Source organism: Tinamus guttatus, unplaced genomic scaffold (assembly GCF_059628265.1).
Source record: "Tinamus guttatus ecotype Peru unplaced genomic scaffold, ASM5962826v1 Tinamus_guttatus_pri_ptg000510l, whole genome shotgun sequence".
Lineage (NCBI taxonomy): Eukaryota > Metazoa > Chordata > Aves > Tinamiformes > Tinamidae > Tinamus > Tinamus guttatus.
In genome coordinates, this window is record NW_028289044.1 from 188,392 (window position 1) to 213,595 (window position 25,204).

Genomic DNA, 25,204 nt, shown 5'->3' on the forward strand with positions numbered 1-25,204 from the left:
CATATAAAACAAATGTTAAGAAGTGCTAAAAAACATTTGTATTTGAGATTGGTGTTCTTGTTCTAGAAAATAATTTGCAAATTTAATTTCACTTTTTGCTATAAAACAAACAGGTGCAGGGTTTTTTTTGGGGGGGCCTTTGCCAGTGACTTCCATATCAAAGAGAAAAAAAAAAAGGAAGGATTTAACAAACAAACAACAACAGGAAAGGACTCAATGAGATTTCCATCTTATGTATAGAGCAAAAACAATTTGTTACGGAATATATAATCATCCCCTTGTTATTGTCTAAAAATAAAGTACCACTGAATGTGAACAGACAATTAGACATTGGACAGACACCAGTTATTCCCTAGCAGGAACTGTGAGAAATCCAAATTGCTAACAACAATCAATATCATCTTTCATAATCACATGACCAAGCACCTGAGAGCAGGAATACCTTAATTAACCAGGTCATGACTCTGAAGTTATGTAGCAATTACGCTGCAACGGAAAGATGAACAGGTTAAATGAACACTGCTCATTAACACTGCCCAAGATGTTAAAACACGTGAAGGAGAATGGGCCTGTACATATCTGTATACACGGTAAACTAAACGACTAAAAAATTAATTTCAATTAATAGAAATACATCGACAATTCTTTCAGCATAATAACACCCTGGAACTTCTTTTTTTTTCCTGAAAGCACACTAGCCCCAACATCAAATAGCACTACTAATTTTCTTATATATTTGGTAATACTTCTTATATATTTGGTTAAGAAATATGTAAAGCATAGATTATCTTATTTCTTGCAGATCTAGAATAATACAAAAGACTTGTGAACTACACAGAAGTAATCTTTAATAAACTACAAACAAAGCACAAATCAATTGACTGAAATTAAATTAGCTACCTGAAATCCATGCTTCTCTGCAGATGTCCTTGATGCTGAAGGAAGGCATCTTTATAGTAATTCAAACCAAGGAATTTTAGATTTTTATGCTTCAGTGAAAAAACTTGTTTAAACACAACACGTTTCATATTTACTTAAAACTTTCTCCATAAATGCACGTAAGCGCAAGATTTTCTAAAGCCGTCCACATAAAATCACTCACACTACGCTGAGTAAAAAGCAAAGCAATAAGTTGAGTAAAAACAGTCTTGGATGCCCGTGTATCCAATATTTGATGTATCAACAGATGCTTGACACATAAATTCCTATTTTCTCACAGCAGATGAAAATTGCCAACAGAAACTATGAACCCAGCTGCAAGGCATCTTTCACGTAATTCCTCAAACTATCAGTAGCGTTCCTGGAAGACACCATCTAAGTAAAGCTCTAAGCAAACAGTGCAAGAGAGGAAAAAAAATAGATAACAGAAGGTTTGCTGCTTTACTCTATTACTAGCAATATCTTCATTACTTATATATATATAGGTACAGGTTTCCAGCCACTGAAGCTGAATCTAGATAATTAAACATTTATACTGTCCCCCGCAGTGCCATAACGTCTAACTGTGCTCAAAGAGTCCTAGGTGTGCTGTTACACACCTGGGACCAACACAGGGGATTTGCTGAGCTAACTTTGATAAAGGTCTACAGCGGGAACTTAATAGCACATGATATGGTTTCTGAGTATTGCAGCAGGTGGCAAATATAACTTAATGCTCAAGAACTGCTTAACCTTCTCGTTCTGTAAGTACAAAACGCTTTAAATAGTAAAAATGAAAGAGAAATAAAAAGATGTGATAACACTATATATTGCTATATTGTTTTCATAGCGATTTTTAGCTGGTCTTATTTTAAAATGTATATATAAGACTATTTAAAATAGCTTGAAGAAGGAATGGAAAGGAAAATGAATCTATTTGTCATAATTTGAAAATGAAAGATACATTTCTCATGCTAAAAGAAATAGTTACCAAATGAAAAACTGTGAATTTAATTCTACTAATCTTCCTCCGTATTGACTCTGATTTTCAGGAATTTAGTTCCCTCTGAAAGCAAACCCACTATCACTAATTTCTGTACTAGAAAAGTAAAATACCAGAATGTACATGTGTAGCACAAAGTTTATAGATGGACACACTCTCTTTTATATTGACCTTTAAGTGGAAAAATAAGACAACATCTGGGCACATAAATGCCCAAATCACTATACTGTATATCATCTGATATACCATATGCATGGCATAAAAGGACTTCCAGCTCTACTTACTGTTCTAGTCAGTGTTCAATTAATTCACAATTTGTTATCTAGAAGCACGAAACACATTTGAGTTTAGCGAGCATCGATCTCGCTAATGAAAGCCAACAGTTAGGCTCACTACATGGATAAATAAATTATCTTGCAGTGACTGGATTGCACTAAGGAAGGCTATTTGAAGCTACATCATGCCACAGGGTTGCTGCACTTACGTGTATTTTCCAGCTAACTTTCAAACAGCAGAGAAGCTGGGAAAGGAGACTGGCAATGTCTAGGGCCACGGGTCCCTTCCCTGCCCGCCGAGGAGGGTATTGCCACTGATCCTGCCCCAAGGAAAGGGGCCGTCCAAAAGCTCTGGGGAAGGTGGAGGAGGGAAGAGCGAGGCCTCATTCCTCCCACTGCAGCCCCTCAGGCTCTCCAGCAACTCCTACAAGTAAGTATGAAGCTGGACCACATCACAGTGCAATGATCCCCCTGGTCAACAGTTGTGATGGTCACCAACAAGTGTATCTCAATATCACCATGAGGCCATCGAAATTCGCAAGCCATAGGGAGAGCGCTAACGTGGGGAAAACATTTATATACCAAGTGACCCATCTGTATAATTAATTTCCTGTGTAACCTTTATTAGAACTCCCGGCAAGCTTCAATCTGAAAGTTTAATACGCTGTTTGTACAGCAACTACATTTCATTTTAAGTCACATTGTGACCCTCTTGAAAATACCAAAAGCAGAAACCTAGGTGGCATATTTTTGAAGAAAGAACATGATATGACTGTACAATCCAAGAAGTTAAAGAGAAAAAAAGCAACCCATATTTAAATATATTTATGGAGAGACTGCTTTGCTTTGCGGTCCAGTTCCAGGAAGCAGAAGACAGCAAAGCTGTGGGTTCTCACTCCTGTGTTTGTTAACAGCATGTTCTGTTACCAGCAGCGCGCTCTCAGGCGAAGGAAACCGGAGCGAGCTTGAGAGTGCAGAAAGACAAAGGAGAGCAGCTTAGGCAAAGGGACACCCGAGAAACAAGATCAGGGAGCAGCTAGAACAGTGGCCTAGGGCACGAAGGGCTAAGTTGCCAACTCTCCGAATTACTTCTAGAGATCCCAATCTGAAAGACAATACTCAAGAGCCAAGGAGAACCACTAAGCTTCCTGCAGCTTAGAGATGTCTCAGAAAACAAGCCCCAATACGAGCTGGAATGGGAGCCTTTTTTCCAGGGGTATTCTAAGTTTATGAAATATTTTATTGTTTTGCGGGCCTCTTTGTAAAAAAAAGTCTTTTTTTCAAAATTTCAGTAATCAAGAACTTAGCATTCTTCTATATTAAGAACCATATCCACTACGGCACATGCAGCCCATGAAAAGCTTGATGAGAATCAGTGATAAGGCAGGAAGGTCAGTTTGAGGCCAGTGTAAAGAGTAAGATAAGCATTTACCCACACCGGTATTTGGGTATTTTCCAATTGGTATTTTCCAATAGCAGGAGAGCAGCAGAAGGAGGAACAACCCATGCCACCACAAATACTGGCTGTCACACATGAGCAATCCCATGGGAGAAAGGTGTGCGACATACAGGACACACACATCCCTGCAACACGGATGGTTTAGAGAAGAGATGATTCTTGGTAGGGCCCAGGACTTGTCCAGAGAAGGAAGAGTAAAATGAGGAAAAACTCTTCGGCACTTCGAGCAAAGTTTCCACCAAAGGCCAAGAACATTCTCAGAGACAGTTTGTGTCTCCTGACTGGAGTAATGATATTCATTATCATGAAATAAGGTGAACGAAAATTGAGGAACAGATTTTTTTTTCTAGCGTAAAACAAAGGGAGGGAAGGAAAGAATAAGACCTTATGCTTTTTAAAAATCTTTTTAATACAATTTTATAGAGAATTATTTTATTAAAATTAATTTGCTAAAAATCACTGATCTTGTCTGAATTCAGCCTGTCTAGAAATCTCAAAAATTATTAAAATCTGTATGTGTAAATAAACTCCAAAATCAGTCAAGTTAATAGGGGGACTAACCTAGGAAACTGTTCAGTACTATTACAACTATTCATTTGTTTAGAGGACTCTGAAGAGGAATTTAAAAAGAATCAAAAAGATTCTAAGAGTGGTGAAAGTTGAAGCGCTGATTTCAAAGATTATCTGTCTGTGTCTTAAACACTTCAAAATGTGTAACATTAAAAAGGGAGAGGAAAACTACTTCAAAAAGAAAAGTGTTAAACGTTTCATCTGCTATGGACAGAACAGAGGGGATGTTTCCTACTTTTGCTGTGCATGGGTTTATCTTGTGTTATAAATGATTCTGTTGAAGATTTTGATTTACCTGTAGCAGTTTAAAACAGATTCCCTAAGAACAAATTCCTGAACCTGCTAAAAGATGCAGAGGAAGGGCTCTGCTAAGGGCAGGTCACTGAAATGCCTATTGCATGTCACAATTTTTTAATTGATCGTGCAGAAAAAAGAGTCATCAAAAGGACAACAAGCGGTAAGAATTGAGGCACAGCTCTGTGTCAAAATCTGTGACATTCACACAGATCTGTTCTTTGATGAACATCCGATGGGGCTCCAGCATCGTCACTGCTCCATCAGATTATCCCTCCTAGCACTGAATGAAGGGGCCACAAGGAAATTAAAGTGAGGACTTCCCTTACTAGCACGAAAATAAAGGAATAACGGCTACTTTAAGGAGCACTCTCAGCTTTTGAAGAACAGACCTTCTGCATTTATCTCCCTCTCACAAACATACACACAGACATCATCTCTTTGCTTCAGCTGGGTAGTTTTAAGACAGCCAACCAGAAACTTCATTCTAACTTCTGAAATAAGAGAAAAAAAAAACAGATTTCTTGATCAGCTATAGGCATTATATGATCCAGAAGAAGTTCTTTGCTCGCTTTCAGAACTACCAAGGTATGGCAGCAGGGATCTAACGACAACTGTTGTAAAAATTTTTCCACGTAATTCGGTAAAATTGCACCTAACCTGATCCACAACAGTGGTCTTTTTATCTCTGTACCTGGGACAGCTATTAAACAAGGAATAATAAAACAACCACTTAAAAAACATGCATTGATTTATCTAGATATCAAATGTTCTTAACTTATAGGGGTTTATCAAAGTTCCTAAAAGTCAGATCGTGACCAGTCAAATGAAGGAACATAAACCCGAAGGAACAGTGTCTTCTCCTACCAGCTGTTTCCCAAAACTTCTTCAGTTATGCTTACTTACTTGATTTCTCCAAAAGTATTGATGATTATTTTAAAGCCAATGTTTTCAAGAAAAAATAAGAAAAAAAAAGACATAATTTGGCTTAAATTCAGGTTAAATATGAGGCAAAATTGTAATTTCTAGTATTTCTTCATTTTCTAATATTTTCAGTGCAGACGCATTTTACACAACCTTCATTTCACTTAATTACTCATCTTTTGATTTCGATCTTCCATGATTTTCAACTACATAGCCTTACATTTACAGTATTAAAGTTAATGATGTTGCTCATTTTTAAAAAGTAATTTATTTATAAACACAAGTTTCACAATCAAAGTGAAGGGACTGCGATCTTGTGAGTCTTTATCTTAGGAAATACATTTATTTTCATTTAGCCTTAAGGGATCTCAAGGGATTTAGCCTTACAAGGATCGTTTTACGCACTCTGATACCAGACTAATGCATGGCTGGGATAACTGACCATCTGTGGGAAGAGGCACAATGAGACTTTTCCTCCCACATTACTGTCAGCACCTAAATCCTCTTCAACGTGTGTTTAATACAGTAGAGTCAGAATTCTTCCTCAACTCCATTCCCCACCATCATAAAGAGCAGACATAGACCGGCTTCTGACTGTCCCACACACTCAACACCAAGTGCTGTCCCAGTTTTCTGTGTAATCTGCATCAAAAAATCCAACAAGATGTCTGAAGAGGACATACTGAAATGTCCTTCCACTCTCCAAGTGCTCACAGATCTGTGCAAGATCCCTGTAGAGCTACTAAGAGCACCTTAGAGTGACTTTGCCAACCTGTGTTTAAGAAGCACAGGTGTGCTTCTTCAACACTGCAATTTCACACCCCCTCTTACAGTAGTATTTAAGATACTCTCAGCAGTCTAACCTACTTGTAAACATTTTATCACATAAAACTGAAAAAAAAAATCCTATTTATATTGGGATATTTGTTTTGAGCGTATGTCAGTGCAATCCCCTGAGAGGTTTTCGACCATACTTGCAGCACTAAGAGAGCAAAATGGACACTGCATGTCCCATGTTCACATGCTGCTGACCCAGAAAATTCTGACCCAAAATATGCATTGTTCTTTCTCCCTTTGTAATTTCTAAAACATCTTTTTCAAAACCAGCACTTTGAGACACAATCATTAATCATGGAAAAAATAAATAGGTACTTAGTTACAGAAATTCCTGTCCCTTCCCTTCCTGGGGAGGACTTTCACATGACAAAACTAGATATTCACATAATCTTATTACTCTACCTTCCTACACTATTTTTTTCCAATGAATTTAGGATCTGATACTGCAAAAACATATACAACTGCCACATGGACATTAGTCATTGGATTGACTAAGAAACAGTGCTAATATACATCAATTACAAGATTACACTGAAAGAATAAATTCTTCGAGGAGGAAATAGCTCTAAACATCCTTTATACTCTAGAGTTACCTCTGTATTCTAGGAACTGGGAGTACTTCATGGATCCTGTGAGTTCATAACCTCCTTATGGTAGGGAAATCTAAAGAGGTGGCCAAAAGCAACTATGTTATGCTCTAACAGGATGGGAGACTCACATATGGCCCAGCACAAAAACCGCTTGCTCGGAGTGCATTCACTGGCTGCGTATAAACTGCAAAGAATTTTCTAGTTCCTCTATACACAAAGTTATTTGCCAAATATTACATGGCACATCATTGGTGTTTGCGACTGAAATTCATTTTAGAATGTGTTAGAGATTTTCATGGAACAGCAGATTTACATTAGCCCCGGTACTTTTCTCAACTGTATTTTTTCATGATCGCATTTGATTTGGTACTAAAATATACTGAAATATATCCAGGTATATTCGCATATTAAGCTTTATATTACCTTTCCTAAACATAGGTAAAATAAAAGTGATCGCCTATTTTAGGTGTAATATTAGCAAAATAAACAAAAAAAAATGTAAGTGACATGCATCACTTTTGACATTATTTCAACATTATGCTCAATACAATATGTGCACTACATTTTTGGAAAGCCTATATGTAATTTTAGAAGTTAACTACTAATGGATAACTCCATGACAATCCTGGTATATTCCTGTATGTATGCTTTCTTAATGATGACTGATATCTAATTCTGTTGCCATTAAAAAACAAACCAGAACTATCATGCTAAAGCACTTTTAGAAAAGCACATAAGTTTTGATGATACAAACATATCTACCACAGCGAACAAAACTTGTTTTAAAAAAATTCACACCACTTTGATAAAATCTCTCTGTATTTTTGTAAAGAAAACACTTTTGAGCCAGTATTCTATTTATTTTTTTTAAAACTGTGCACATATCATATTGCAAAGGAAAGGAAAAGTACCATGCTTACAAAATTTGCAAACAGAGAGGAATATCATGCATAATGTCCACAACGACTCACAAATTGTTAATATGTTACATGAAAAGCAGGTAAGTATCATGCCAACTTTGCTTTCATTTTAATGACAGTAACTTCCTTGCCTTCAGCAGGAATTACATCTCTGTAAATGAAAGCAAATGTAGGCGAGGAAATAAGTCTACCCATAAAAGAAAAGAACTTTAGACAGAAAAAAGGCTCTAACCACTTTGTCCTCCTGGAGTTCATATCCACGAAAGCAAGAAAGAAAGGACAGAAAAAAAGACAAAGAAGGAAAGAGTCACTTTCATTCTGAAAGCAAGCAGTATTATTTGTTAGTAATAAACAAATTTCAAAATAAATTAATGTACCTTTCTTACTTCCTCTAAAAATGAGAATGATCTAGTGAAAACTACTTTAATCATTTTCTTAATCTTTCTGTGGGTGAAATTATGAAGATTTTGTATGTCAGATTAGATATAATATTTTTCATAAAAATAATCTGGGACTCAAGATCTATTTACCTTAATAAAAGAAACAAGGCACTTCTACAAAAAAAAAAGGATGCAGGACTGAGCTCTATATGCCTTGGATCCCAGTACTGCAAACGATTGCCATGGATCAATCCTTTGCACTTGCACAGAGTCCAGGGAGATGAAAGATACTCATTTACTACAGCTAGAAACCAGGTGTGCATTAGGACAGGAAAAACTGCATATTATTCACTCAGTAGCTTTCCAACATATTATATATCCTTAAAGCACAGGCAGAGAGAGACTTTCTCAAGCGCTTATTGCATGTCATGTCAGATCCATATGATCTCATACTTTTTCATACTGATAACTATTAAATACAAATATTACCACTATTATTTTTCTTGAAGGAATTGTCTTTTAGGTATCTAAAACTGTAAGTGGAAGAACATTTATAGAAAAAAAATTGAAATAATTCCCCATATTTTGTGAATGATGAATAACAACGTATAAATGAACAATCTTTTCTAGCACCAAAATTTCATATGCCAATATACAAATTAAATCTAGCTGTGCACTTAAGCATTTAACTGTGTTAAGCATTTAATACTTGTTTACTAGAAGGAGCAATGATTTTATTTTATAGCTTGTTGTTCAGATACCTATGGCATATAACTCTGAGGTTTTGTGCTCTTACAAGAGTTTTAGGTTCCCCCCAATCTCAAAGATAGTAACAGGCAGGAGAGAATAGAGGAGAGGGCAGCTCATAGGGTCAGGGAACTGCAGCACATGTTGTACAAGGAGGAGCTGACAGAGTTGAGCTGCTTTAGCCTGGAGAAGGTACGAGGAGAGAAGAGGGAAACTGATTTCCATCTTCCACTGCTTAGAAGTAAGCGATAGAGAAGGCCAAGCCAGACTTGTCTTGGAGGTACCCAGCTGAGGGGCAGAATGCAACAAGGGATTAGACTGGATATAAGAAAATAAATAATCAGTTCAGTTAAGCACTGAGACAGGATGCCCAAATCAGTTACGGAATCTCCATCCTTTCACAGCTCAGCTGGCCAAGATCCTCAGATCTAACTGGCCTAACTTTGAAGTGAATCCTGCTTGGAGCAAATGCTGGACTACCCTCCAGATGCAGCTTCTGACCTAACTTATTCTATGATATTCTATGGTACAAAGTAGTAAAAGTTCAAAATATTTTCAAAGATGCTCCCAATTTAGTGGCATTCTCCGCTACACAGATATGAAACATCAGTGAAAGCTACTGACACCTGAGCACTTCCAAGCACCGTCACTCTGTGTGCAGAGACACACTTACCTCAGGGCTCCTTCCCCAACAGCCTCCCCAGCACTGCGCTACGAGAGGCAGGAGGTTGTGCTCATGGAATTGGGAAGGCAAACAACTCATACCTCCATCTTTTATGGAGAAATAACCTTCATTCTACAAAAAAGAGCATAATCCACACCCAAGTATCTTCCGCATGGAAGCGAGGATGTTTTTGAGCGGGGAATGCCTGATCGGGTAGCTTTATTTTTGACTGTCTCTCACACAGGAAGGGGTAAGTAACAGCAAAGAAGAGCTTTAGGTCAGGATAATTCAGGTCTCCCACTTAGGGAACCACGTACGTGTTGAGCACTATGTTTGATTTTAAAACATAGGAACTTGATTAAATAAATGCCTAGAAGAAAGAAGGCGGGAAATTTAATTCTGAAAATAGCGCATAATTAAAAAATCAAAGACTTTCTATACATGAAACTGAAAAAAAGATAAAGTAGTAGGGTTCACACTAAAATGGTAAACAGACACAGTGACATTTCAAAACAGGCACTAAGCAACATCTTTAAGGCATAGTAAAACCAATAGTGAAATGAGAAAGGTAAATAGTAAGTAGGTTAAACATTATGCAAACTTAACAAAGAGGCGAGTTCCTTAAGAGGGCAAGTTTTGAGCTCAAAGCTATCTTTACTATTTTACTCTTCTACAAATAACTTACTGTCACACCTACAGACGCTGCCTATTCTTTGAAGCAGATTTGTCTGTTCCTGGCACATTTCTTCTTAATAACTTAGTTTCTTTCAATAGCTACCTATTTACCTTCAGTTTTTCATATACTCCACTGCATCACTACCCTGAAATTTCAAAACACACTGTGAATAAGGCCCACAGTATTTCAAGAAACCGTTTAGAAACTGTGTTATTTTATAACTGCTAATTTCTTATAATGTTTACTCCAGGCTACCCATAATGTGCTCATTTTGTAGCAATATATAGTATTCTTCTCAAAGACACAGGGATGTCCAGGACAACAGACAGCAGTTAACTCTACATAGAATACTGGAAATTCAGACCAGATTTTTTTTTTTTTTTAACCATGAGAGGGGTCAAGCCCTGGAAGAGGTTACATAAAAAGACTGTTAAATTTCCATCCTTGGAGATTTCAAATTCTGGCGAGTAAGGCCCTCAGAAACCTGATCTAATTGCACATGCTTTGGGCAGGTGGTTGGACTTCGTGATCTCCAGAAATCCTTTCCAACCCAGTTATTCTATGAGTCCTAGTCCTCACCATGAAGAAAATATGCCTGTATTAGCCGTTATTTAAATAACTTCCTCTTACATACAATATACCTACATGTACTTTAAAATTTAAAATTCTAAAATTCCTTTTTCATTGATATGGATTTATTTACCAGTTTTATCTGTATTCCAAAATTCATGACTGATACAATTTATCAGACTCAGAAATAACATTTAATAGACAGAAACAAATTCTGACTGTACCACATCTATATTTACAGGGAACAGAATAGTTTAGAAATTCGGAAATAGTGTTTCTAAGTAAGTACTCTTATGCTACCATATTCTAACATAAAAAGCTCAGAAATATTTATGTGGTAACACTAGTCTGTTGTGTGTGTCATTTCGCCGAATCTTAATTTCTGTTTAAACCAAGAGTTTCCAAAACGAAACTTGACTATAATCATGCAGAAGATCTAACATATAATAAATGCATACTGAGAATATAAGCAAGTCAAACGTACCAGCTTACACTTCCTAAAAACTCAAGACTATGTTAGTGAAAAGTAATCTTCATGCATCAAAATTATTATAATAGAGGAATCTCCTCTCTGAGATATTAAAGGATGTCCCAAAGTCCAAGTATCACTTAGGCAATCATTAAAATAATATATAGCTACATATTTATAAATTACATACTAAAAAGTGATTGAAGATTTCAGAAAATAATGGCAAAAACAAGCTGAACCGTGGTGCTGCTAAGTTTGGGTATAACTTTAGAAAGAATGAAGAGGTTGCCCACCTCAAATAAATTAGATCTGTTAGCTGTTTAGAGGTGTCTTACAGTCATAGGCGTTCACTGTGGTCATTAACATCATTGATGTAAGATTTCATATCCCACATCATTGAACTCTTTAAGGTCTATGATATTAACAACCCCATTCTCTTTGTGGAAAGACTAAGAGGTGAAATTCATTGCAGTAAGAATGGTAACATTTACAGTCCAGCTGTAAATTCAGGAGTTCACCTCTAGATAGGAGATTGTCTTCAGAATAATTCATCAGTTTGAAATGGTGGTGTTCCTTACTTTCACTGAGCTACCTGCACTGATACTCCGAGAAAGATGAACACAGCTGTAAATATAAAGACTTTACATGTATTACCTGCTTTCACTTGAAAAAAAAAAAAAAAACTGTTGCTTAGAGAAACCGTTTACATCGTTTGCTATGTCCTGTGTCTTTTCTAGGGAAATGCAGAATAAGACTATGTCTCACAAGGATCAACTTGTTGGTATGTGATAGGAATTCACTCAGTTTAACCAAAATCCTAGTCAGTTTAAAAATCTTGATTGTGGCAGACTAATTCTTTGGTGCCTGCCAGCATAGTGTAAGTCCACTTGGCACACTTCAACAAGACAAATGAAAGGGGGAAGATATTCCATATGGATACTGATGCTTTGGAAATTGCTAACAAATGCTTGTTGCTTGTATAAATAAATAAAAAAAAATCTGTAGCTGAACTCTTATCTTGTCCTTGTTATCCTTACTTAACAATGCCCTTCTCCTTAGCACTAATTTCTTTGTACTGTAACAGTGGTCAAAGACCACATTAAGAATAAAAGTCTTCATGCTTGATGTTATACAAACCAGACTGGAAAAGAAAAGGTCAAGGGTGAAAGGATGAGAAGAGAATCTCATCAAGGAATATTCAAACCAAGAGGTCCTTATTCTGGGGCCTTTGATTCATTGAAACTTCTAGAAGAGATCTACTAACTGCAGCCTCAAATTTATACATAGTAATAGCAGTTTGATTTGAAACAAAACTGTTCTTTGCAATTCTTCATTTTCTGAGATGTATGCTGCTCACAGTGGCCTGTCCTAAAGCATATAGTAGCAGAAGCTGCTGTAAAGGGAATGAATTTGGTTGAAAACTTGATATTATGAAAGCTATCACACACAGATCACTCAGTTCCATCAAGGAACATTTTTGAGTCATTCAGTTTTAGAAGAAACTAGCAAAGGGAATAGTTAAAAGAGTAAAAGGCTTGGAGAAGACACAGATACTTTAAAAATCACCTTGTGCCCAAAGCAGATCATACAACCTGCCAGAAAAAGTCTACAAAGACCAAAGAAATCCAAGACAGCTAGAACAGGAGGCTGTTAGAAGAAGTGATCCTTCCAAAAGTTGGGGCTTATCCAAATGAGGAAAACAGAAAAGAATGACTTCTAGTAAGTTACAGTAAGGTAGACCACAAAGAATTTTCATGGAATAATGTACAGAGGCAGAAAATATATCAGAAGAAAGGACACTGCAACAGACTGAGTCTAAATTAAAGCTTTTGTGTCATGTTCACGGTAAGTCTGAGAGACACTTACTCCAGAACCCTGCTTTATGAAGAATGAACTACAAGACACAATTCGAATGGATATCGTCAAAAAAAAAAAAATAACAGTTGTAAAGTAAATCACAAAACAGCAACAAATTTTTAGAATCAGCTAATATTCAGCATAAAGTCCTCAAAAAACTAAAGTGTAAAATACCTATTAAGTGTAAGATCCAGTCGCTCACTGGTAGAATAGAAGATGGTAAATATGATGCCAACTTATTTATTAAGGAACCTGATCAATCAACTGGACAAATTTATAGCAACCAAAATATACACAAAATCAGCAAGCAATGAATAAATTATAATACAACGTGGAGAAGTCAGAGAGACTTTTGTAAAGGGAAGTCATGATGGAGGATGGTGAAGCAGTGGAAGAAGCAACCTAAGAGGATGTGGAAGAACCTCACTGGGAACCTGCCAAAAGAGGTTAGGCAAATATCTGCCCAGATGACAAGATCCTACCTAAGGACAGTCTAAATGATGTCTGTGATCAACTCATTACGATGTGAAGCCTTCCTGCAAATGCTACATATCTATGATTCTATGTAAGTACACATAATGGCTCTGAAAATCATTTAATAATCAGATGAAATTAATACAAGAATTATTATATCTCTTATTACTGGTAATATGACCTAGATAAAAAAGTTGTAGTAATATGTAAGCTTACCCAAGACAAAAGGCACTACATGAATTTTAAAATTACTTTCTTAACGATAGTCTGTCATGTTCAAGGCAACTTGAGAGATTTACACAGGTCATTACTTCAGTCATTACAAAACAGATTCTTTTATATTCTATCAGCCAAAATTGGAGCCCATCAGTGACACATACATTTAAGCCTGCTTTCTCTGTGTTCCTTAGTTTAGTTTTAAGATTTTTTTTTAAAAAAGTGCGATTTTCTCCTACCCACCAGCATATTGAGATAGTATTTAGATTGCATGATATTTGCAATCATCACATTATGCTGATCACATATTCATTTATGGAAATAACTTATACTGACCAGTGGTTTCATAAATAAATAAATAAATAAATGAGTATATTAACTTACAAAACAAGTGTTTCCATAAAAGACTAGTTAGAAGTCTGCAATATTGTCATGAATATCCTATGAATATCTGTCAGAATCTGAGAAAGATTCATATGTCACATGTAAACATTTAATACAAAATGTTGAATATATTGGTCTAGATATTGAACCTTCATTCTGCTGAATTTTTTATTCTATAGTCCAGCTTTTTAAAATCGAAGCTTGCTGGTTACAAAGTTACAAAGCAGACACCAGTATCCTAGCTTTAATCTTATATTCTTTCTTAATCTATCTAGTTTTTGAATGTTTAATATGGTATCTCTGAAGACAAACTGTATTAAGATTTCTACTAGTGCTTCTCATTTTTTTTCAAAGACTTCATATGAAAAATTTAAGAGTAGTTTATGAATAACACTTAACCCACTTTCCTTAAAATATGTTAATATAAATATATAGAACGCCACATACAATACATATGTATATGTACCAATGCATCTCCAATACAGAGATCACTCCTTCAGGGAGAGCATTGTACCTGCACGGGTTTGATTGACAGTAAAATGTGGCATGTGCTTACTTAAAAGCAGTATTAACAAATCCATCTGCAAATCAGAGATTTAATGAAGATTATTTGAAAAGAACACAGATGTCTTAAAAGACCCTTAGTAGATATAATTTCTTCTTTAAAGGAAATCTATTTCCTAACTAGTTACTAGTAACTTTCATCAGTCCATACCTTGTTCGACCGTAAAGACACTCTTCCTCCACAGCGTGCACAGAATTTAGTTTGGCAATATGAACAGTTATGGCCACAGCCATCAGCAAATTTTGTTTTGTGGCAGATGCCACAGGTTGGGGCATCACCCTTCTGCTCCTGCTGCTGCTGTGATTCTTCACCCATCTTCTTCACTTGCTCCTTGTACATTTCAAACTGCTGATGTAATTTTCTGCAGAGGAAAAGAGATTATTAACAGTTACTTTATTTAAGCTTGTAAATACTTCATAATCAATAAAGAAATCATTTTCAAAACATAAATTAGAGAGAAATTCTGTAGTAAAGAAAATACATTTCATGTTCCAGAAGTGTAACTTTTAAGAATTACTTCTTTTTCAATATAGCTAAACTCTAGGAGGAGGCCCAACACCAATAGCATACCCTACATGCTCCGGCTGCTATGAAGAGCAGGAGCTTTGATTTAGCATGTGACTAGCTCTTATCCCCAAAAACAGCAGTAGGAAACACAGGCTGAATGATCCAAGGCCCTCAGGCAGCAGACAATAAACCAGTTTATAGCTGGGAAAAATACTTGATTTATTCTTCCAACTGTACTTTTACCTAATACCACTAGACAGACGCAAATATCTTATCCCGTTATAACTTACCCTGATCTATCTGACAGTACTGCACAGGTCGATTATTCTAAAATGCTTTATCAATCACGTTTCAAACACAAGGTGCAAGACCATAACAAATATCCTCAGTTTTAAAAGTTACTAGAAACCAACTAAGCTACTCATATGATTTAGGTACTGTCAGGCCATGTCAAAGGAAATACAGATGACTATGTGAGATATAAAGTTCAGAGACAGCACTTTAAGAGCTACATATTCATGTGTTTTCCTAGTCCATTGCAACTGGAAGCTAACACATTCACAGCCGGTTACCATGTGCATATAGAATTGCCACAATTTCTCTAGGCATGCTACTTTATTCATATGTCTGAGCCCAGAGTATTCAAATTTTGTTTAACATCCATATATCACAGTTAAAACTGTCTCACTGTGATCAAGATTATAGGCTCACTTCAAGTTTTAAGCTATGTATTTAAGCTAAGCTATGTATTTAAGTCCCTCTAGCCCATGTACAGAGACAAGCACAACCAAAAACTAATGTATCCTACTCATTCCGTAGAACTGTTTCCAAAAGGTTGTAAAAGGATCTTACAAAATCCTAAATTTATGGCACTTAATTGCACTCTCACAAATCATCCCATAAATTCTCCATCCTCCTGCAATCACTTGTTTGCCTCTATTTGGCTCAGATTCTTTGCATTCACCTTTGAAATTTTCCAGAGTTTGGCTGCTCTTCTCATAACCTTTCCCTAAGCCTCTGTCCATTTTGCCATCTCAATACACCTCCATTTCTGCGTTTCCAGTCTAGGCTTGGAACAAATTCTTTAATTCCCTGTCAAAGTGACTCTCCTCCCCTCATACTCATTACTTAGCACACTTCTTTCGACTCACCCTATAAATCTGAGGTTCCAATATAGATTATTCTTTAGTTGTTAGTTATTTGTTGTACCAGAACCTTCTATTCCTCCCATGCCGCCTTTCAGCACTTGGTGAACCGTGAGCACAAGAGCAGTGCCCAAAGCCTCCCTTTCCAAGAACACCCACACCAAAACCAGGGATAGTTGTGCCCTGAGGTAGGAACGGAAGGCCAGGAACTAACACGCCAAGATTCACAGAAAGGAACTAATCTTCAGGGTCAGGCACTCTTAAAAGAAGAAAGATATTAACAGTGATACAGAACTATTATATTAATCTCTCCATTACAGTAAAGGCAGAATTTGAAATATCAAATTTTGAATGAATATTTTGTAGATGAGCCTGGAGTAACTGCAAGCAGCTGAAATTCAGATTAATCTTCAGAAAGCCAATTTTCTATTTTCATAACATGGAACTACACTCAAAGTTCCAAAAAAAAAAAAAAAAAGGAAAAAACTCTAGATAAGTAAGTCTCTTGTATCATTTCTTGATGAGCATGTTGCTGGTCAGATCTGAAATGCTTCTCTGTCAGATGATATCTCTGAATTTGAGTATTCAGACATTTACACTTTTTTGATATGGGACAATGTAAATCTTTCATCAGTCTGCAATGAAGAGAGATCTTCAAATCACTGATGTCACGTAAGCAATGATATAACCTGTCTGCCTCATTAGACAAACGACGTTTCACATAATACTATGCATTATTTTCAGGAATGACAAACAAATTGCACAAACATTTTTTAAAATATAAATCATGTTAGTGAAACTATTTATTTTCCTTCATTTGTAATTCTACCACTTTATTACTAGAATTTTTTAAATTATTTGCCATTTGACAGTATTCTCAATACACATAGCAGCATTACAACGAATGTCTAACACCTTCAAAACATTCTGGACTATAAAAAAAAAATATGCCTTATTAGCAGAGGATGGAATATCTGCTGATTCATGTAATATGAAGATCTCATTTATAGCCAGGGCTGAATGAATGCTTCACTTTCATCAGCAGCATCTTTTATACCCAAAAATCTGCTAGTCCCCAGCAAAAGATATTGGCCAATGTGGGTCTTGGCCAGCTGAAATTTTGGAAGGGGAGGAAGGAAATGCCTCTCTGGATGGTTCTTTTTTTTATTTTTTTTCTCCAGTGCTCAGACCAATATACAGCTTTGACTGAACCAGAGTGCTCCTCTACCAGTTTGTCACCACCACTTAAAATTTCCTATGTTCTTTTTCTTTCAGCTGGGATGCCTCCATCTAATGCCTCACACACACTGCTGCTATTACAAATCCCTCTTTCTTGGAGTAGCTGGAGCGCTTTATACACTTAGTACATCTAGATTCACCAACAACTGAGCAAGTTTACAGAATAAAACACAAAATACAGAAGCAGACAGACCTCCGGTCAGAGAGGGTAGAGCCACTCTTACCCTATGCTCATGGCAGGTGGGATGGAGAACAGTATCATAACGTAATCTTCCCCTGATGAATGCTGTAAAATGTATTGTAATCTGTTTTTTAATGATCAGGGTTCCTGCAACACTGATCCAAGAAATTAACTTTGGGTGACCCATACCATGTAAAGTTACCTCAGCATTAAAATTCCATTTTCCTATTAGCATTCTGGGATAAAATGTGCTACAAATTTCCATCTGCTTTACACACAAAACTTTCAACTGTCAGTCTTAGTGACCTTAGGGTTATATTCAGGGGCTACATATTTGTATGTGAACATGATTCTGTGCAGCATTATTGATCAAGATAGGAAGATAAAGTTCATACCCTTCTCAGAGAGGTAAATTAGACTTTACACTCTAGAGTTTATGAAACAATAGGAAAAATATTAAAATGGAAACACTAAGCAAACAACTGAAAGTGCAAGAGAGATTCATTTTTCTTCAGAATTATCTTTTCAGATATTTCTGTATTTTTTTCAGATAAGAATATTAAACAGTACACATGGATCCTAAGATAGCGCAAAGAACAACCTTCTGGAGGAAATTAAATTGGAAAACCAGCTTCTTTAACACACAAATATATCCTTTCTGTATTCCAGACGAAAATAAATGAGACAAAGTGGTTTCATCAGAAACATCAGAGACTCTTTACCAAGACAAATGCTACCACATTAAGTCAATTAAAAATTACCTCAAGCAATATTGTGTTTTTTCCCATGTTTGCCCACATACACGGCAAGAATCTTTGGGATTTGTTATTTTCTGGAAATCTCCCCTAACAACACACTTTATATTACACCCTAGAGAAGTGGTATGAGCTGAAGGCAGCTCCCTGCCTGCACCCTACTAGCCCGGAGGCTGGAGGCTCCTTCCATGCACCTGCAGGCAGGAAAACCGGGTTCCCTCATGGTGCTGATGCGGATGCTCCTCAACTACCTGCTCCTCTCCGTTTCAGGACACGGCAGCAGCCTCCTCGTGTTGGTCCCTCCTGGCTGGCAGCAGGGCAGGAGCTGGCTCATTCCTGAAAAGGACGCGGGGCCAACGCTGCCCGAGTGGGAATTCAGGGATTGGGGGCAAGCGGCTTCTTGTGCCTTCTCCCTGGATCCGCGGGGCTTCGCTGTTGAATGTTCTTCGTTGAACGAAGCAGGACAAGAGTTGCTAATAAGGAAGAGCTGAATGAAATATCTGGCACCTTTCCACATTTGGCCCTGACAGCAGTATAGAATTGGTAGTCAGCACTCTGGCGCATTTCCCTCAATAAAACGTGTAATCTCTGAAACCTTGCTTGCCTTTTAATTTTGCCAAACAGTGTGCTCCTGATTTAAAGCATATTATCTATGCTGAACCTTAAGTTTATTTTAGGTTATGTTGAGTTTTGCAGCTTCCTTATAATTTCCAGCCTTTGTTTTCATGATTATTTTCTCACCAGTTTCATTGATGCATAAAAAGCATAAGCCTTTCGCCAACTCTTAAACCTCATATACTGCAATAATTTCACTTGTGTTTCCTCTTGGGCACAAGTATCTATGCAAGGTCACCACAACTTTTGCCTCAAAGCATGAACTTTTCAAGGTTATATACAAAACTCTTCCAAAATCCTCCTTCTAGTAGCAAACAGTGTCTGTCAAAATAGTTATATCAGTACAGTAAAATGTTATATCAGTATTTTCGGTTTCAAGAAAATATTACACATCCTGACATCTGCCAGAAAAAAGCACAGAAGACAAAATCTAACAAATTATCACCTAGATGGCACTCAATATATATTCAACTGACTTAGCAGAACCACCTGAGATAAGCATGCATGCTGGAAACAGAAGACAAAGTATTCAGTTTGGGCAGTCTATAAAAAAACCATCATCTGACCTACTTTATAGGTCACTTTACTATATATACATGTAGGTCAGTATATCAAATCAATATATTTTTTTCTTCATTGTCTAGCCTGCAAGGCTTTAAAACAAATATTAAGCTAATAACACCAGTAGGTGTTTACAGCACTGTAATAGCTAAAATATTTGTAGTTAAAACTGTGTAACCAGCTTTTGTAAAACGTCGTGCTCTGCAAATGCCATCGCGCTCCGTTCATCCGCAGTCACCTCTCTGCTCAGGACGTTCCCGCCTGCGGGCGCCCAGGGATTCGGTAGCTGGGACCTGAGAGCAGCCGGTATCAAGGCAAACTTCCGAGTTTGGGAGCTCGGGAATCTTTCCAGTCCCTGCATACCAGTGAGTTACTCTGCAAGAGCCCAAGGTCCACGCTGCAAGGCTGAATAACCAGGCTCTGGAGACAACTCACGTACCAGGCCAAAGCGCATCTCCAATATAAAACAAAAAACTGTTGCACTGCAGTTTTAGGTTTTAAACTAAGGTAATTACATCAAATCATGTAGTAACAGAATGTTACTAAGCTTCCTGAATCACAGCCACCTCTTCTGGAAGATTTATCCCTTGAAGACTCCTTTTGGATTGTAAAATGTCCTCAGGCATTTACGCAGGGGACGTCTGAGCATCAAAGGCAATCCTTTGTAAAGAGAGGGGACAGATCTGTCAAGGTCAAGAGAGTTTCTCCTGGGATACTTGGTTTGGTCTGCAAGGAAGCGGTTCATCAAATTTGGCTTATTCTTGACTCACCACATCTTTCTGGAAACCAGAATCTCAGTCAAAGTACAGACATCCATAGACCTCTGATAAGGCATGAGCTATTACTGAAAGTAAGAAATTCAAGTTCAGTTATCTGATGTCTCTTATTACTGTGCTGAAGGTCCTTCAGTTCTTATCTCTCTACTGTCCTGCAGAAATGCTCTCCAAAATTTTCAGTATTTTACCAACAAAATGCATTAACAGTGACATGGTTCTGCAACCACTGCTGCCTTTCAAAGGTTCTCACTTAATATTTATGAAATTTCCAAAGCTGCTTAAAATCTCCCAATAGAATGGGGGCCAGGGCACCAAAGTGAGAAGCAAGAGTAGCAGCCACTTCTCATTTTCCTGGCTATGGTTCTCTCAAAGTTTGGGACTGATCGTAGTTTCTGCCTCGTTCTTCTGTTCCAGAGGCAGTGTATGGATGTGGCTGGAATCCAGGCTTCGGAAAGGGTTTGTTCACTCTCAGTTCTGCCAAGAATGTTCATTCAACATTTTTTTTCTGCCTGGTGACAACGATTATTTGGAAACAGGCAAAACATTCCTTCTTGTACAAATATTGTATTTACCAGTTAATGCTTTCTGTTTTCACAATAGTCATAGCTAAACTAACACTAAATAAAGCCTTATCTTTTCCCAAATGAATACTATTCTTGCATATAAGACCCCATGTGTTGGTAGAGGTTGGGATGCATGAGCAGTAGCTCTGTCACAAGGACCTGAGAGATGGGTGGCCATCAGCGCCGCAACGTGCTGTCATTGCGAGTTAAGCAAATTACATGTGGGGCTGAACTGGGAAGAATACGGCCAGCAGATAAAGAGAAATTACTATTTTTCTTTTAGGGGAGTCCCAACTTGGGACCCACTAGGTTCGAGAGGGATGCTGACGAGCTGGAGTGGTCCAGGAAGGGCCACTAAAACAGCCCTAGGAGGTTGTGGAAGCTCCATCCCTGGAGGTATTGGAAAGTCCCCTGGAGAAAGCTCCATCTGACCTTATCTAGCGGTGGTAATAACCATGCTTGGAGCGTGCAACTGCTCCAGAGAGCCTGTCCAAGCAGCATCTCTATTATCATGTACCTGGCAAAGAGATCCTGATGTAAAAAGAACTATAAAGTCCAAGTTCAGACAGAAAGATAAGGCAACATATTCAACAATACGTACTTAGCTTAGCAGTGCTTACAAAAACGAGAGTTGGCAGTATTTACCAACAGAAAAGAAACCCTTCATGTCGATGCTACAGAACACCCAAAATAAATAAATAAATAAATAAAGTCAAGTTGATATTACTCAAGGAACCTAAGCATTATAGCTGCCTTTGTATTAGCAACTTATCGGTGACGACCGCTCACAAACTTTATTAGGAAAAAGTATAAAAATAAATCAAAGTAAAAGTATTCAGGAGAAAAATAATGCTTTCAGCCATCATTGTGGACACTAAAGGGTCTGAAGTATATTTTAGTATGAGCCTCTGCACCCCTAGGACTATGAAAATACCACACTATTGCAGATCTGTAATAAAAATGTCACGAGAATCACAGTGAATGCAAAGTAAGGAAACAACTGCCTCTTTCTGACAATACTGGTGCAGGCTGTATTCAGAAAAAAAAAAATCTGCAGAAATATAAAGTGAGTTTATAGCCCAAATCCTAGGTGTCTTTTACTTTCCATGCAGCTAAAAGTCTACAATAAAACCTCACGGGCTTGTTGTCTATTTAATTGCCAGCTTCCAGTGACGAAGAGGATCAGGTTCAGCAGGAAGTTCTGTCAGAACAGAAAATGCTTTTTATAAACCACGGTGAACATACCTCTGTCCCAAAGTTTGGCCAGTGACCTCACATGTACTTTCAACTCAATGTAACGAAATGGACAGCAAAAATGTGAGTTTACACATAGCAGAGGCTACAAAGACACTTTCTTTTTAAACTATGTTCAGAAATGCAAAATAGCTCTTTTCTTAATGGCAAAACTACAGTTTTGACAGTTTGGGGCTGAAATAAGAAAGCAGAACATATAAAAGCCATTTCCAGAAGAACCATGATTCTGCTTTCAATTTAACAGATTAAAAAAAAAATAGTAAGTAGTAAAAGGAACCAAGAACCTGTCATTCAATTCTGTTAAAAACTAATGGATTATTCTACCTTGGCTGATAACGGGACAACAGTCTTGATGCCATTCACGATTCAGAGTTTTTGCTTTTTGTATCAGTGAAAATGAAACACGGCCAGAGAGCAGGTGTCAGCAGAGATCTCCAGTGAACACTCACTCACCTACAACATTTAACTTGCTGGTGTCGAAACGGAATCTCTGTCTCTCCGGGACTGACTGACAATTTTAACTGTTTGGCTTCCTTAAACACACATTAATTAACTGTTTTCTGCTGTCAGTAGGTTTAGCTTCGTAACCATCTACGTATGGAAATGGCTAAGCTTACGCTTTAGCTGAATTTTTCTTCTACTGAAGAATATTTAGAGATTGCTAATTGAAAATGTGTTAAAACAACAATTGTAGAGTAAAACACTGCTGTTTCAGGTAGGCCCGGGAATTCACAGTAACACGGGAAAAAATGGAGTATTGGAAATTTTGATCCTGAATTTGCTAATTAAATGGCTTTTCATTTGAAGTACTTGATTTCCTATTGAAAATATCAGTTTTGGCTAACCTTTCACTATTTTTTTCCCAAAAAAATCTCGGATATAGTGTCCAGAAAATGGAAGATACCATCTTATATCATTAATTTGGTATTTGCTTGAAATGAGACCTACCCTTTAATCTTTATGTGCCCTGAATCCCCGTTTTCCACAACCTATGCAGAGCACTACCTCGCAAACTCATCTCAAAACATCGCATACCCTCTGCTAGGGGATTTGTTGCACTTTGCATGAACAGTTTGAGATATTTGTTTAATTCGTTGTAGTGAAGCACGGGGGGATAAAGAAGGCTGCCACTCTGCCCTGTGTCACATCTTCTTCGCACTTTATTTGAACTTCCTCACAAAATGGCAAATATTCTCTCACTGTAATCTTACTATGTCATAATACTCATTATATATGTATGTTATTCACTATTCATATGTATATAATATTAAATAACATTCATTACAAATATTTATTCATTATATAATATAGAGTAACATAATGAATTAATTAATCTTGGATGAGCTGAAAGTAATGTCATTGAATCTAGTTTATTTTAGTAAAATAAAAAACTTAGTGAAAAATTATATGAAAAACTCTCATATTTAACAACCCAGCAGGATAATGATTCTGTGAACAAAACAAGGGATTAGGGGCTGCCAGACAAAAAAGTTTAACTGGAACTGGCAGGATTACCTTACCTGTCTTTTCTTTTCTATTTATAATGCTCAGTATTGAATAAAATTGCAAACTTTGTTTATTAATCAAGCGAGGCCCCCTTCGCTGGCAAAGCACCATGAGCAGTGGCTTTTCAGTGCAACAGTTTGTGCAAGGCTATAAGAATAAGCAAACATAGAGTAGATGAACATATGGGCAATTAAACGCTGCCCTTAATTAATCTCACAATATTTCTGTGTGGATTTAAAGATGCTAAGAGAAACAATATGGATATAAGGGAAAAAGAAGTTGGTAACTCCCAGCTCTACCTGGTATTTCTAGTCTTCCACAGAACAACTTACATCTTTTCTGTAGTGGGTAGCTTCACAGTCTGAGCTAATTGCAAAAATTAATTTGAGAAGTGATATTCTTGCGCCAAACTGTGTCTTATCGCTTGTTTAAAATAATCTTTAGATGAGTTCTCTATACTTTTAAAACTATAATGTATAAGAACCTATAAAGTCCCAATTATAGCAATGTATGAATGCTAGAATATACCAACAAACCAAATTCATCTAGAACTTTTTCAACACTTATTTGCAGCCAAAATAAGTGAGGGGCATTTAAGAACAAAGAAAATACCATATTTCTCCAATACTTTCTCTCTACTCGTGGCCAAAGAATTCAGAGAAAGCTCCTAATTTCTCTGTAACTGACAATTCTGAGATTAGCTGCCCAGAAATGGAGGAAGTTCCTTCATAACCCCACTTAGAAATTTAGTCTAAACCTTTGGGTATCTACATAGCTCTTAAGCATTTTAATTCAACAAAACCATGAACAATTTATCATCCCTTTCTGGATCTTATCTAAAACTGCTAAGTCGTAGCAGAAGGCTCCCCAGCTTTCATGCTGGTATATGCATATATATATATAGCTTAGCAGGCAAATTAAATGCACACTGCTCTATATGGCAGTAGTGTTCCTTCCTTGCACTCTTTCCCTCACCTTGTGAGAAGGCTGGCCCTTTCCACATAATTTTATGTCTCATTCACATTAATAGTATATTTGAAGATTCAAAGAGCATCACCTAGCACAGGCCTCCCCTTCGTATAAGAATTCCTGCATAAACACCATGTCCTTTATGATAGAGAAGCTTCCGGTGCCTGACTAATAGCAGGAAAGTCTCCAACTTTTTTCCAAAGCTGCATAACTCAACTAAAAATACCTTATCTCCAGCTCCATGGGCCTTGTCCCTGCATTTGCAATCAACAATATCCCAAAGGGGTTGCTTTGGTAAAATGCTGAAGCCAGTAAGTGCTAATCCCCTGCTGACAATGAAG

At 37.1% G+C, this 25,204-nt stretch overlaps 1 protein-coding gene across 1 annotated transcript in view; it reads right to left on the reverse strand.

Moving 5' to 3' along the window:
* RIMS2 (regulating synaptic membrane exocytosis 2) overlaps positions 1 to 25,204 on the reverse strand; it is a gene marked incomplete at its 3' end in the record, with an annotated part of 276,506 nt that overhangs the window by 186,138 nt on the left and 65,164 nt on the right. The window contains exon 2 of the mRNA XM_088533604.1: positions 14,943 to 15,153. Within this exon, the coding sequence (XP_088389730.1) occupies positions 14,943 to 15,153 (211 nt within the window). The remainder of the gene's footprint in view (positions 1 to 14,942; positions 15,154 to 25,204) is intronic.